Genomic DNA, 15,795 nt, shown 5'->3' with positions numbered 1-15,795 from the left:
CTCTTCATGTACTTTGGTTCATCTGTATGTCTTTCTCAGAAAAGTGTAAAAATCTTCTGCCTATATTCTCATTTTTTCTTTGCTACTGAATAAAATGAGTTTCTTATATCAGATATATGATTTCCAAATATTTTCTTCCATTCACTTGGCTATCTTTTCATTTTGTTGATGATTTCCTTTGCTGTGTAGAAGCTTTTAGTTTAATGTAGTACCACTTGTTTATTTTTGCTTTTGGAGTCATCCAAAAAATCATTACCAAGGTCAGTGTCAATGAGTTTACTGTCTATGTTTTCATTTAGGATTTTTATGATTTCAGGTCTATGTTCACATCTTTAATCCATTTTGCGTTAATCTTTTTTTGTGTGGTGTACTGTTTGGTTCTTTTGCATGTGACTGTCCAGTTTTTTCAATACCATTTATTGAAAAGACTATACTTTCCCCAATGCATATCTTGGGCTCCTTTGTCACAAATTAATTGACTAAATATGTGTGGGTTTATTTCTGGATTCTGTACTTTTCCACTGAGTTACATGTCTTTTTTTATGCCAATATCATACTGTCTTGATTACTATAGCTTTGTAATATAGTTTGAATGGGATGCCTCCAAGGTTGTACTTTGGCTCTTCAGGGTTTTTGTTGTTCTGTACAAATTTTAGGATTCTTTACTCTTATTTCTGTGAAAAATGCCATTGGAATTTTGATAGAGATTGCACAAACCTATATATTGCTTTGGGTAGTGTGGACATTTTTTAACAGTACTGATCCTTCCACAGAAGCATATTAGATCATTCTTAGCATTTGGGGGAAAAGAGGTTGAAAGTGATAACTAAAATGAGGTATACTTATTGGCCATATACATACAAAATTATTCAAGTGAGATAAATACCAGTTACCAAAGGTAATGGAAGTGTGCTCTTAGGGCTGACTCTAGGAGACTAGAGGCAAAATTGTTAATTGCTGAGGCTAAATTGTTAATTGCTCTTAGACTTTAATGAGCCCAAAGAGAAAAAAAAATCTTCTCTAACTTTCTCTCTAAGATTTGTTTTAGCAGGTGAGTAATGCAACAACCTTGAGCTGAGCTCCAGGGCTAGCTGAAAGCTGAAAACAGAGAGAAAGAAACAACTACCCAGAGGTGGGGCACCTTGAACAAAACTGAATCCTGACCCTGTGGTCCTGCGGCTACTTTAGTAGAATATGCTACTTCTTTTGATCTTTGACCTTTGTTTCCTGAATTACATAGTCTCCTTTGTCTCCAAAAGGATGTAGAATTCAAGGGATGTCAAATCCATGGGGCAGGTTTATAGTATGGTGATCTTGGGTCTCCTCACTCATAAGTGTCTTGATGGTTATTCTTATTCTCCTAATGCTGTGAGTCCTTGTTTATTCAAACTCTTGGTCTATTCAAACATTTAACAATTGCACGTACAAATGATATTATAGGGGTTTCAAACTGTCCAAAACCTAGAGCCCTATGTCTCTCTCAGGCAGAAATAAAATTTCACTCCTCTAACACATAGGGAGGTATTATGACCCTGGCCAGCAGGAAGTAGCTTCAGAGAAGAGACCTCTGCCCATTCTCCACCTTAAGAATGAGGAGTGATATGTCTTTCAGGAGGGAATAACATGGGAAGAGTCCTGGGACAGGGACAGTATTCCAGAACAGAAATTTGCTGAACCCATTGTTTTTATCAGACTGGTAAACAAGAAATTAAACAAATCTGATGACACTAGACTCAGACATGTGCTGCCATAAATCCATAAATTTCCTTTGCCTATTGCATGTTTTTTTTTGTTGTCATTTGTTTTTAATAACAACAACCCCCCCCTCCACAGTTTGCTCATTCCTGAATTTTCTTTTTACAACTTATCAAATTAACCCATTGAAGAAGGGAGCTACAGATCTTGAGACCAGTCCAGTTCGAACTGGAGCTTTGGGACACAGCCTCCATGAGATATTCACCATGAGATGTTCACAAGCCCTGCATAATCACCAAGCAGTAGCTGATTGGTACAATTATAATAATTACAGATGGACAAAGGGACTTTAACCAAGTCCATGCTCCTTGCTTTTTCAGCCAATAGAGTTAATTCTTTTGTTCTCAAACCCTAACTCTCAAACTATATAGACCCCAAGTTATAGGCCCCAACTACTTTGTTTAAACAGGTCTCCCTGGAGCTCTGTTACTTTCAGTAAATCTTTCCTTTAACCAGTATTTCAAGTTCTTCATTCTAATTTTAGTCTCAAAGTACTAAAGGGCTCTGGTTTCTGTTGAGGAATAGTGTGCCCATTTGTCCAGGCATCCCTCACATTTGACCTAGACCAAGGGTTCTCTGCTGCCAGCAGGTGAAACATCAGGCGGAGGCAGCACTCTGATTGCCGGGACCTTGGGGAGACACTCCCTCTTCCCATCACTGTATCTAGTTATGAGCTTCCTGACACCCAATATGAAGAGATACTCTCTCTTTAGCAAAATAGAATGAAAATGCTTTCATCCACTAATAATAAGAAGGCACCAAAAGGCTATAATAATATAATATTAAAGGAACTTCTCAAATAAAAAAATACAATGGCTAAATCAGCACAGTTTTTGATTTTATATACTGCTTTTTATGTGCCAGTGGCTTTTAAAAATCTCTGCTTTGACACTATGTTTTTATTTCTGGAAATATATTCTAAAAAATAAAAATATATATACAATAATGGAGGTAGAATATGTCACTAATATAAACTACTTTAGCATAAGGATTATTTTGAATTAAAGGCACAGTATACTAATATTAATAAATAAATAATTCTAAAATCTTTGCTCTTACAGTATATAAATAAATCAAGCTAGTTTAGCAAAACTTTTTATCAAGTGATCCATATTATACTGCTTTTTTTTTTTTTTTTCCAGCTAGTAAGATCACACAGTTATTATTGCCAGTTGTTATCTGGACCCCATGGTGGATTACATGTGGTAAATGTACCCCATGGTATATTTTGAATTTTGGGCCTCTCCTTCTGTTTTAGGATGGGCCTAGACCCATTTTACTGTTTCCCCACCAGAAGGTAACTTAGACTTGTGGCAAGCTTTCAGGCCTCAGCAGCCCCACTTTAAATTGAGTCTATTTGGCTGGGTATTTGCCCACAAGGGGATGGGTAATTGGGGGAGTTTTAATGGGAAATTTTTGTCTGAAATCCTTTCTTCTCTCCCTGTGCACACCAATGCTATTTAAAATCTTTGACACTGGGCCTCCCTGGTGACACAGCAGGCTGAATACAGTGCTGTGAAGCTGTCTGCAGCCTCTGTAGCGCAAGTTTGACTCCTGGCCAGCTGGTGAGATACACACATGGCATGGCAGACCTCTCCTGTCTTGCCCGCTGCTCCCCTCAGCAGTGTCTTCAGTCTGTCTGCCTGTTCTGTTCCCTGCTCTGTCTCTGGTGAATCCTCTCACCCCCTGCACCTCTGGCCTGAACCCCAGTTCTTGTATAAATAAATACATCTTTAAAAAAAAAAAAAGGAAAAAGCAAGTTTTACACATATTCTTTCCCCACCAGTGCTTAAATTCTTAAAATTAGAGATATATTTAAAAAAATACACATTTGTTAGTTTCAACATAGGTATAAGTTGGAAGCTGGTTTGGATAAACTCTAATTTACTCATTTGTGGTTGTGCACCCCTTTATTTCACGGTATTCAGTCTCCACACAGATCTGGAGACTGGAGAATTGAAGAACTGGAAAGGGGCTGTGCTGCTTTAAGTGAGTCAAGCTGCCAGCCATCAGGTGGAGTCATTTCCTGCCCGTGATAAGGCCAACCTGGGCTGTGTGCTCAGTCATTACCTCAGGGCGGTGGGGGCACCCAGATCAGCATGGTGAGTGGCTAAGGTACTTCTGCCTTTTTGACAGTGTTGCTTTGTTGGTATGGAAAATTTTATTCATCCTATTAGATACTTTTCCCTCCACCAAACAGTACTTAATCAACTCTTAATTTAAGAAAAGGCATTTTTAAAGAGACATTTGTTTCTTTTAATTTTCATGTTTGAAGCAGATTTGAAGAACTCATGTATTCATCTGTAGTTTTATTGGTTTTAGGAAAAGCTTAGTTGATTTACAGTTAGTCACTGTCTTTAACTGAAATGTTGTCATGAGAAACTATCCTTGCTTTAGTTTTCACGTTTGTTTTAGACCCACTGTGTTGGTTTTTTCATAGAAACCAATTGCTTCACTTTTTATTATGTCTTTAGAGTTTCTGGGGACTTCAAGTCAGGTTAATTAACATTGCTAAGCTTTTAAATGCTGACATGGTAAAGAACACTGATGTTGTCCATGTCCTCTCTTCAGTTCAATTCATTGGGGATGAGAATGAGTACAGTTACAATAATTCTGTTTGAGGGCCACCTTTTCAGATCCACTGTCTCTTTAATCTCCTATGTGCCAGTCACAGTAACTTTTAGTGTCTTAGAGTCTTTAACTCTGAAGTGGAAGCAACCTTTAAAACTGCTTTCTGTCTTTGTTCATCTCATGCCAGTGGGTTTTCTCACCAACATTTTAAATTGTTTAAATGGTTTAACTTAAAATTTTTGCCTTACTGTATGAGGGATTCTTATGGTATCAGAAATGTCCTCTGTATGTAATAGAAATATCAGTTTTGGGTGTGGTACTGTCCTGTAGTCTTGCAATATATTTGCATGGGGGTAGATAGACAAGGGGTACATGAAATCTTTCTGTATTATTTCTTAAAATTCTATGTCAATCCACAATTCCTATTTATTTCAAAATAAAAAGCTAAGCAGAAAATTGCGCCTTCCTAGTAATTCAAATAAGTTTTGTAGCAGTATATGTTAACGTGCTGTGATTCATCAAGGTTGACATCCAGTGGGCATCTCTCAATCTTATATTTCACAGTGTGACTAGTATTTTAATAGACAGTTTGGAAAGGAGGGGAAGGCTGTGAGAAGAATGCAGTGGTGATGGCCTTCTATACCGTAGGGCACAGTTCTGTTACTTCTCCCACTAAGTATTCATGTGTAGTTCAAAACAGTTTCATTCCAATGTCTGAACTGCTTGGGTAACCGGCCACATGAAGAATAGTGATGTTTTTATGTTTATTAGTTATTATTTTCACTGGGAATATTGTGAACGAATACTGTCTGTGCATTGTGCATGCGCTGAGTGGTAGACAGCGCAGGAGGGGTGTTATAAGAGAAATCTACAATAAGTGATTTTAATGATGTAGAAATTAGGAATTGCCTTCTCCCCATCTTTTGCATTTCCCCCTAAATCTAGGAACCAAGTGTTTTTTTAAAGATTTATTTATTTTTATACAAGAACTGGGGTACAGGCCAGATGTGCAGGAGGGTGGGAGGATTCACCCGAGACAGAGCAGGGAACAGGCAGACTGATGAAATACACTGCTGAGGGGAGCAGCAGGTGTGAGAGGAGAGGTCTGCAGCGCCAGGTGGGACCCTCACTGCAGAGGCTGTGAGGCGCTGTAGAGGCTGCGCCGCGCTCAACCACCTGCACCACCAGGGAAGGCCCTAGGAATCAAGTTTTGATCTGATTTTAGTAGCTAATGTACTGAGATCATATTAAACCTAATAGGAGGGGAGAGGATTGAAGCTGTTTATGATGGAATGTGTTTTGTTATTTTAATGTGCTAGATAGAGGTTAGACTATTTGCTGGTACTAAGTGAAGTGCTTTCTAAATTGATTTTTTAATTTTTGACACGAGGGACTGAGAGCTGCATGGAGAAGAAACAGGAGGGAAGTTGTATTCAAGCAGTGAACTTGATTGCCCAGAAAGCAAAGAGGTCTCTGTTATGTCTTCTGAATGTGGGAGCCAAAGTGCAAGTGTTTGTGATGCACTCTGAGCAGGAGCATAGTCCAAGTCAGATTGCAGGGGTGTGACTAGTTCATTCTTTCTCTTTCTCTCTCTGTTCCTCCCAGGAGTTGTCTGTATGGACTCCAGGCCAATTATTGATAAGGTTTCCCTAGCCTTCTTGCACTTGGAAAAGTGCAGCCTTGGGGCTGGCAGGGCTACCTCACAGCTTATCACACCAACAATTTGAAGGGCTCTGGTGTTGCAGAAAACAGGCTCCTCTTCCTGTAAGACCTGTTCCATGACTACACAATAGTACAATCAGTGATTGTTGTTTCTTTAGATTTTTAAGGTTTAACTTCTGTCCCTTATTTAGATAACTGGGTCTCTGTGTCTGTTTAAATAAAAAAAAAATATTTGCCTTAAAAAAGTGAGTGGTGATTTAAAGTAGGGTAGGAGAGTAGAGATTGATGAGAATGAAGGAAAACAGTAAAGCTTAAATAAAAAAAATCACTACCCTGATAAAGCTAGTTAATGTTTTGATGCATTTTTAAAAGATTTTTATGCTTATTTAAAAATATATTTACATCATACTTTAATATAATTATACAACTTACATACTTTTTACTTAGTATTTTATCATAAACATCTCCCATGCCATAATTTTTTTTTGTAAATATTGAATGGTTGCATTGAATGTCCAACAATGGGTGAATTGTTTACTATACTAGTTCGTGGCTCTTCATTCCTATGAATAATAATGCTGTGAACACCATCGTGTCTAAATTTTTGCCTTTGGATTATTTCATTCTTTTGTAATTTGCTTATATCATTTACATATGTATCTTGTGGATGACTCAGGTATTTTTTAGTAGATACATATTCAATATTTCTATTAGTTATGATATAGAAGTTTTACATTCTGGACTTGTTAAATCTGTTTCATGTTTTCTTGGCAAATTTTCCATTACTTTTAAGCTTAGTATGGCCTTCCTTAATTACAGCCTACATGAATAGTGAATGTAAAATTTCAATATATAAGGCAACTTCTTTAACTTATTTGCAATGGATTTTAATACATGACAAGGTTATACATTGATTTTGCTTTTATTCCTTTCGAACAACTAGCTAGTTTTTTTTTTTTCTGGGTGAGTAAACCAATTTTATATACATATACAATATATGTAACTATATAGTATGTACAAATGCAGATTGTATAAGAATATATGTATATATAGATATCTCAAATTGCCTAACACACAAGAGGTATTTAACATACACTGCTGCAAGAAACCCTTTAATGGAATTGGAGTCCTTGGTTCAATTATCCCTGAAGTTTAACTATATACTGGTTTTTGGTTTCTATGAGACAATTTTAATTATCCTTATAATCAGTTTCTCTTGTTGGCTTGTGCTGGCTTGGTTTCTGTCCAGAGTGCTGAGCTCATGTTGTCTAAGAAGGCTCCTCAGCTCTGACATACTGTGGCTTTTTTCAGAGGGAGTGCCTTTCCATTCACATTGGCCAAGCTGGTGTCCAGATTGGGGATGCTTGTTGGGAACTCTATTGCCTGGAACATGGAATCCAGCCAGATGGCATCATTCTTGACAGTAGAGTGGATCCATTGGGAAATGTAAAACAGGATCATGTGAAGGCGTCTTTTGATACGTTCTTCTATGAGACAAGAGCTGGGAAGCAGGTGCCCAGAGCACTCTTCATGGACCTGGAGCCAACTGTTATAGGTAACATGAATTTTATACTCCAGGGTACTTGAAACAAATATCAAGTATCAGTGGGTAGGATAAGCAAATTATTTATTTAATATATTTAAACAGTCTCATATGGGCCTTTTTCAAACTTAGAGGGTCACTCAATGGCCATTTCAGATGATCAACATGACAGGTATATCCAAAGTGAAGATGAGCTGGCCTTCTTTTACTGTGTGGTGAAATGAATTAAAACCTTTGAAACATTTTTTTCACACACACCAAATACAATAGACATTGTATCTTTTCTTGGCTTTGAAAGCCAATTGCTAGAAGCTTATGACAAAGAATCTCAAAAATTGGCATTAGCTACCTGCTTAAGAGTAGAATATTTGAAAATGACTCCAAAGAAGCAAGGAACCAAATCTACTCATTGTGTGGAAAATCAGTATCATTTTATGATTATAACTGACTGATTTTATAGTATCTAATGTAAAAATACTGGAAATGAAGCTAGAGAAATGATATAGAGAGAAGGGGTGATACTGATTTGAGAAAAAAAGTAGAGAGCAGGATGGGTTTGGGTTTAATACCATATATCAGTTATTTATTGCTATGTAATAAATTACCATCTAAAGTTACGGTCTAAAAAGAGTAATGATCATTATTTTGTCCATGAATCTATAATGTGAGCAGGGCTCAGAGGGGACAGCTCACTCTGTGTCACATGGTATCAGCTAGAAGCCCAAATAGAACCTGGGGGCTCCACTTTGAAAGTGAAAAGCTTACTTGCTTAGCTAGCAAGTGGGTGTGGTTGTTGGCTGGGAGCCTGGGCTGAAGTGTGGGTGACATGTGCCTTTCTGTGGGCTGGTTAGATTGCCTTATAACATGGCAGCTGGGTTCCAAGAGCAAAAATCCCAGATAACAAAGCACAAGTCCATGGCATTTTTATAACCTTCCCTGAGAAGAAATCACATAACATTAGTTCAACTGTTATTAGTGGGTTGGGACAATTGCAAAGATCCAATCACGGAGAAGATATAGATTCCACCTTTTTGAGGCAGAAATAAGGAGAGTCTAAAAGCACATGTGGGAGGGAAATATTGTGGTAGCCATCTTTGGAAAATCCAGTCTGTACAGACTGGTTTGAAATTTTTTTCTTTATCAGAAAGAAGGGAAATCAAGTAGCCAACTGATGGAGAAAGTAGAGTGATGTCAAAATGAAAAAAAAAAAAAAGATAGCAGCTTTTATTAAAAGGGGGACATTGAGAATTGTCAAGGCTAGGATACGTCAATATTGAATATACAGATTCAATATTTCTTTTTTTTTTCAGATTCAATATTTCTTTGCTAGATGTTGTAAAAGAATTAAAAGTAAGGAGGTATTGATGACTTTAAGAACAGGTGAGATTAGTGTGGAGGCTGAGAGATAATTGCATTGTATTCTGACCTGATATAAGAGCAATGAATATTCTAGAGATTAATAGGAGGTGCCACCAGATGTTACTGATTCAATAATGAGATTGATTAGCAAAATAGGAATTCCAGAGTGAGACCTACTTTTGTGGAAATAAATTTAGTTCAGTTGTGGGCATGACACATTTAAAAGTGTCAGTAGAGTGATTCTAGTTGAAAAAATGGAAATATAGTTGTTCAGTGAAAAGTCAGAGTTACAGAGTTATCAACAGATGTGATATTCAAAGATAGTGGGTGATGATCCAGACCAAATCAGTCTTAGTGGTTTTAGAATGAAGAAAATGCATTTTTGGTTGTGTTTTTTCAAGAATTCCACTGAGAATATTTTTAGACAGAGCAAGGAGAGAAGTGGAGGAACGGTTATGTTACAGATGGGCAGGAAAGACTGCAGTTTGTGCTTCTCCTTCTCCCTCTTTCTTCTTTGAAGGAGAGGACAGAAGAAGTGGCAACAAGAAGGGTTTATTCAGGAAATGGGGTAATGAGGGTGGTTTGTAAGAACAAGAAGAAAGGAGAAGTTTAGAGTACTCATTTTGAAAAATAGACTTGAGGGTCAAAGTGAAGAAAGAAGAGGCTGCTGAGCATGGGTTTGAAGGGAACCAGAGAGCAAAGTTCCTGCTTGTCTTGATCTACTGTACTGGATGTTGAGGTCATTCATGTTGCACGCAAGGAGGGGGCAGGGTAAGGATGGACTCTGAGCTGGCAAGGAGTCCATCACTCTGATCATTAGCCAGGCTGCCTGCAGAGACAAATGAAAATGCTGTGGAGGGAGGAGGGGTGGGGAAAAGGAAAGGCTGAGAGAGTCAAGGATGTAAGGGGAGAATTGAACATAATTCAGTCAACATTTCGGTTAGGGAGTGGAAATATAAAGTTAAATATATGCTGATGCCTGCCCTTCTACTCTCTTAGTTTGGGCTCTTTAGTCAAAATACTGTAAACTGTTGGCTAAACGATAGAAATTTATTTCTTACATTTCAGGAGGTTGGAAGTCCAAAATCAGAGTGGCAACATAGTGAGTACTCTCTGCCTGATTTGCTGATAGCCATCTTCTGGCTGTGCCCTCATGTGGTAGCGAGATTCTCTCTCTAGTGGACTAATTCCATTCATGAAAGCTCTACCCTCTTGAACTAATTACCTTCCAAATCTCCCACCTCCAAATACCATTATATTGGGAACTGGAGCCTCAACAGATGAATTTTGTGAATAATTAGTCAGTTCAAAGCTGCTATTATTTATTACTTGAGGAACTACATAGATACTTTGCTTTAGTCCTTTCAGCAACTCTATCAGGAAATATTATTGTCATTCTCTGCTTATAGATGAAGATACTGAGTCTCAGGGAGTTATGAAACTTACCTAAGATAGTTGAATTATTGAGGACAGAACTGGGTTTGAGCCACTGGGTTTGCTGTCTTATAAAAGCCATTCTCTTTTACCAGGGAAGCAGCAAAACATAGTGGAGAAGAAAATGTAAACAGTTATAGCAACACTGATAAATGTATTACATTGAACCACATAAAATTACCAATGAATGACCTTTCTTAAACTTAAAAATGTCAATTTCATATGAGTCAACCTAATAATAAATAGAAATTTCTGCAAGGTGCAGAGGTATCACCAAGGAAGGGATGACCAACTGGAACCATCAAATATCTTCCCACAAATGGCCAGCACTTGCAAGTTCACAGAGGTTTGGTAGAACATACAAATTTAACAGGAGCCAGAGGCTAAAACTTAGGTGTGTGTGCAGTAGAGCAATGGAGATAAGACTGGGAAAAGAGTTCAGAGGAGTCATAGGTCTTATTGGGGGAAGTTGTCATAGGGCATTAAGTTGTCATTTAATCCTCATGGTAACTCAGTGGAGTCAGTCTTATTATTGTCCTTATTTGTGAGGTAAAACAATTGAGACTTAGATAGTCTAAGTCACTACTCTAGAACTAAGTGAGGAAGGCAAGTTATAAACCAGGAAAGTGGTTCTTGAATGCATGCTATTAACTACTATGGGCTGGGATGCGGTGCCCACTGTAACCATGGCAACATTTCCCAGGCCTATTTACAGCAAATGTCACTGTGTAACTCTTCAGGAATCATGCTCTTTGGGTGGAGTTGTGGGACAGGCTATGTTTTGATATTTCTCATGCTTCTCAGGGTTTTGAAAGGCAATGAACCCCAGCAAAGGTTGCTCTTGTCTACACAGAAAACTGCATCTGAGTCATGTGGGCATTTGAGTTTGCCTCACCTTTGTTAAGTCTTTTTTAAAGCACAAAAATAGTAATATATATTGCTAAGGTATGCTTTCCTAGCACATAGCTGCTATTTGAGGGTAGAAATACTTGTCTAAAATTTTCCAAGTGCCATATGCCATGTACCATGTTGAATGGTGTCTCCCAAAAAGTCTACGTCAGCCTGGAACTCCAGAATATGACTTTGTCTGGAAATATGTCTTTGCGAATGTATTTATATAAGAGTGGGTCTTACTAGGTTAGGGTAGGTCTAAATCCAATGATCTAAGTTCTCGTAAGAAGAGAAAACACATAGAGACAAAGGACAATGCATGATGGAACCAGAGATTGGGGTGATCCAGCTATTAGCCAGGCAACTCCAAGAATTATCAGTAGTCACAAGAAGCTAGGAGAGAGGCCCAGAAAAATCTCCCCCTCAAAAGCTCCAGTAGAACCCAAGCCTGCCAACACCCTGATTTTGGGCTTCTGGTCTCCCAAACTGTTAGAAAATAAATTTCTCATGTTTTAATTCACCAGGTTCTAATTTATTTGATTTGTATTGGTAACCCTAAGAAATTAACAAAGGGTGTAGGACAGAAACTATGCTTTCAGTCTTTATGTAAATAATTGTACCTTTTCCTGCACTTAGGAAGATAGTTAAGATTTATTACTTTACCACAATATTAGGGAAAAGAATTGGGGTAAGAGTCCATGGCTGTGTGAAGATGTACAGAGTGTAGCCACTGAGTGGGATAGATGCCCTGACCTGCTTTCCTTCTGCAGATGGAATTCGAACCGGCAAGTATCGAGAACTCTTCCACCCTGAGCAGCTTGTGAGCGGAAAGGAAGACGCTGCCAACAACTATGCCCGAGGTCATTACTCTGTGGGCTCAGAGATCATCGACCCTGTTTTAGAGAGGATCCGGAAGCTGGCAAGTGACCCCCTTCTCCATAATTCCTGCAGACACCTCCCAATTGTCATCAGCACTGCCCACTACCATCATCACCCGCCTCCTTTCTTAGAGCTAAGATGTGTCCTGCCGTTGGCTTCAGTTACACGGGGTTTTGTAGGAAGGCTGAAAGATGCTGCAACTGTGTAACCCCTATCTACTCCTTAAAAAATTTATGTGAGGAAATTAAAAAAAAATATTTTTCTCAGCTTTACTGCAATATTAATTGGCATAAACATAGTATAAATTTAAGGCATGCAACTTGATGATTTAATGTCCATATGCGTTATGAAATGTTTACCTCTATAAGTTTAGTTAGCACATCCATCACCTCACAAAATGATCTCATTTTATTTTTTTTGGTGATGAGAACACTTAAGGTCTGCTCTTTAGAAAATATTAAGTATATGATACAGTATTTTTTTAAGATTTATTTATTTATGCATACGAGAGCTGGGGTACTGGCCAGAGGTGTGGGGGGTGAGAGGGTTCACCAGAGACAGAGTGGGGAACAGAACAGGCAGATTGACCAAAGTACAGTGCTGAGGGGAGCAGCAGGCAAGGCAGGAGAGGTCTGCTGCGCCGTGTGGGTAGCACCCTGGCCAGGAATTGAACTCGTGCTGCAGTGGCTGTGGACAGATTCATAGGTTGCTTCTTAATCCTTGCGCCACCAGGGAGGCCCGTATATGATACAGTATTAACTATCACAATCATTAGATCCCTGGAAGTTTTTCATCTTATAACTGGAAATTTTAATCCTTTAACATATTTCCCTCACCCTTCCCACCCCCAGGTCCTGGCAACTATCAATAGTATTCTGTTTCTAAGAGTTCCCCTTTTCTGATTCTACAAATAAGTAAGGTCAAGGAGTATTTGTCTTTCTGTGTCTGAATTATCTCACTTAGCGTAATGCCCTCAAGATTTATCCACATTCTTGCATATGATGTCCTTCTTTTTAAAGAATAGCCCCATCCTTCTGCTTAGGCAAAGGTTTGTCTCCTTATCAGAGACTTCCAAAACACTCCAAACCTGGTCATTTTCCATGGTAACCACTCTCTGTAAATTAACAGGGGTTAAGCCCTGCCTGGAGATTACTCTGTTTACTGAGAGTTAAGTCTGCAAGTAGCTGCCTCTAGAGAACCTTTGTCTAGTAAATGTTCTGGTGTTAGGCATAGTCACTGGATAATGAATGCCTTTTACACCAGCGCAGTGATGGAGGTAAGGGGGATAATGCACTTTATCTACTGGTTGGGGGTATTTTGCTTTGATATTTTGCTAGTCTTTTTCCTTTTTTTCTTTGTGATCGATAATGAACTTGCCTTAGATCACATACAGATAAATTCATGGAGGGCAGGAAAGATAGTTGAATATTTATGCTTTGCTTATAGTAAAACTCTAAAGCACTTCCCCCATTCCAGAAGTAACCAGTATGATTCAAAGTAAGAAGTTTGTTGTAGACTCAGTAATGGCAAGCCAGTCACTTCTGAGAGCTTTGTTTGTTTTTGGGAATTGTATCCCACCATGATCTCTGTTTCTGGACTTATGGCTGAGTTCTCATGTCTCACTTACTTTCCCCAGGCAGAACAGTGCCATGGGCTTCAAGGATTCTTGATTTTCCGAAGCTTTGGAGGAGGTACTGGATCAGGATTTACATCTCTCCTAATGGAACGGCTCTCAGTAGAATATAGCAGGAAGACTAAATTGGAGTTCTCTGTCTATCCGGCTCCCAGAATTGCCACTGCTGTAGTAGAACCTTACAACTCCATCCTCACCACCCATTCCACCATAGAGAACTCAGACTGTGTCTTCATGGTGGACAACGAGGCCATCTATGACATATGCCATCATAAACTTGATGTTGAACGTCCCTCTTACAGCAGCATTAACAGGCTGATAGGTCAGGTGATATCTTCCATTACTGCTTCCCTCAGGTTTGAAGGACCCTTAAATGTGGATCTCATTGAATTCCAGACCAACCTAGTACCTTATCCGAGAATACATTTCCCCATGACAGCCTTTGCCCCCATCATCTCTTCTGAGAAGGCCTACTATGAGGATTTCTCTGTGTCAGACATCACTGCTGCTTGCTTTGAATCCACCAACCAGCTGGTCAAGTGCAATCCTCGACTCGGGAAGTACATGGCCTGCTGCCTGCTGTACAGAGGAGATGTAGTTCCTAAAGATGTGAATGCAGCAATTGCAACCATGAAGTCAAAGAACTCTGTTCAGTTTGTAGACTGGTGTCCAACTGGTTTCAAGGTGGGCATCAGCAGGCAAGCGCCCACAGTAGTGCCTGGAGGGGAGATGGCCAAGGTCCAGCGGGCAGTCTGTATGCTGAGCAACACCACAGCAATTGTGGAAGCCTGGGCCTGTCTGAACCACAAGTTTGACCTCATGTATGCTAAGAGAGCATTTCTACATTGGTATCTTAGAGAAGGCATGGAAGATGGGGAGTTCTCAGAGGCCAGGGAAGATTTGGCAGTTCTGGAGAAGGATTATGAGGAAGTGGGAGAAGTTTCTGATTAAATATGAGTGGTGAAAATGGATGTTAAAGTGTCATACTTTCTTTTCAGGACCTTATACATTTAGTGGGTAGAGTTTTCTTGATTATGTAACAGAGTGGTCCCCAGAAAGGGGGAGGTTCCAGGTTCCCTGCCCCACTCAAAAGGAGGGTGGAGCTGAGCAGAAGGAGGAGAAGAAGCTGGAGAGGAGACTGAGGAAGGAAGGAAGCAGGATGGAGAGCCAGAAGGAGACCTGGAGGAGGCACATGGACCGAGAGACGTGTGAAGAAACTGCGCTTGCCTTTTGGTCGTGGACTGGGTGAAACAGAGGTGGGTGAGACCCGTGGGGAGGTGACAGTGGCAGTTTTTGTCTTGATTTTGATTTTGCCCTTTACCTTATAAACTTGTCTGGTTGTTTCTGATCCTTTTCTGTGGGTCCCCACTGGAAGATGCTTTAGACTTGTGGCAGGCTTTGGAGCCTTGCTCTGGGCCAATCCTGCTTGGGTGGACTTTTACCCAAGAGGGAATGGGTAACTTTGGGTGCTTGATTTAGAAATTATATTCTTTGCCTTTCTTGTATTGTTTACTAATTGTATTAAAGTTCTTTTTTGTTAAAGTCTCATATGTTTTGTGTTGCTGTGGCGGATGGCAGAACCTATTTAGAGCAGGCAGGTTTGTGGGGTTTGGGGTGCCCTTCTCCTTGTCCTGTAACAATTAGAAGATAAAGGAAAGCAAATCAAATAAGGCCATAGATTCCACTCTAAACCAAATGGGTTGATAATCACAAGGGACAGTCTCTTCGTGTAAGTCAGCACTGCAACCTGGGAATCTTCTAAGGTTTGGAAGTGACTGTGAGCTACTGGATCGTGTTGATATCGCAATTGTCAGGCCTAGTCTCCCAACCAGGAACTGATCCCAGGCTGCAGGGCAGCTCTGAGTCCCAGTCACTAGACCCCCACGGGTTGGTGTCTCACGAAGCCGCAGCAGGAACTTCGCAGACGCACAGGCAAGCAAGTGAGAAGAGGCAGGTTTGTTTAGAGAAAGAAAAAGTTTATTGAGGAGAAAAAGAGCAGAAATAAAGTGGGACTCCCAGGCCAGGGAACCAGGCCTGGGAGGGGCAAGGAAGCCAAAGTGGAGTCGTG

General features: G+C 39.7%; 1 protein-coding gene across 1 annotated transcript; it reads left to right on the top strand.

The window, feature by feature from the left end:
- The first annotated feature begins 3,844 nt into the window (after nt 1-3,844).
- TUBAL3 (tubulin alpha like 3) lies at nt 3,845-15,223 on the top strand. The gene is made up of 4 exons (XM_037511482.2): nt 3,845-3,857; nt 7,300-7,543; nt 11,986-12,138; nt 13,735-15,223. Exons 1-4 carry the CDS (start codon nt 3,855-3,857, stop codon nt 14,676-14,678), a joined length of 1,344 nt encoding a protein of 447 aa, XP_037367379.1. The 5' UTR covers nt 3,845-3,854; the 3' UTR covers nt 14,679-15,223.
- The last annotated feature ends 572 nt before the right edge of the window (nt 15,224-15,795 follow it).

The sequence above is a fragment of the Talpa occidentalis genome, unplaced genomic scaffold (genome assembly GCF_014898055.3).
Source record: "Talpa occidentalis isolate TD23 unplaced genomic scaffold, MPIMG_talOcc4v2.1 talOcc4.14, whole genome shotgun sequence".
NCBI classification, from domain to species: domain Eukaryota; kingdom Metazoa; phylum Chordata; class Mammalia; order Eulipotyphla; family Talpidae; genus Talpa; species Talpa occidentalis.
The sequence above is the reverse complement of the archived record's forward strand: the minus strand, read 5'-3'. Positions and strand labels throughout refer to the sequence as shown.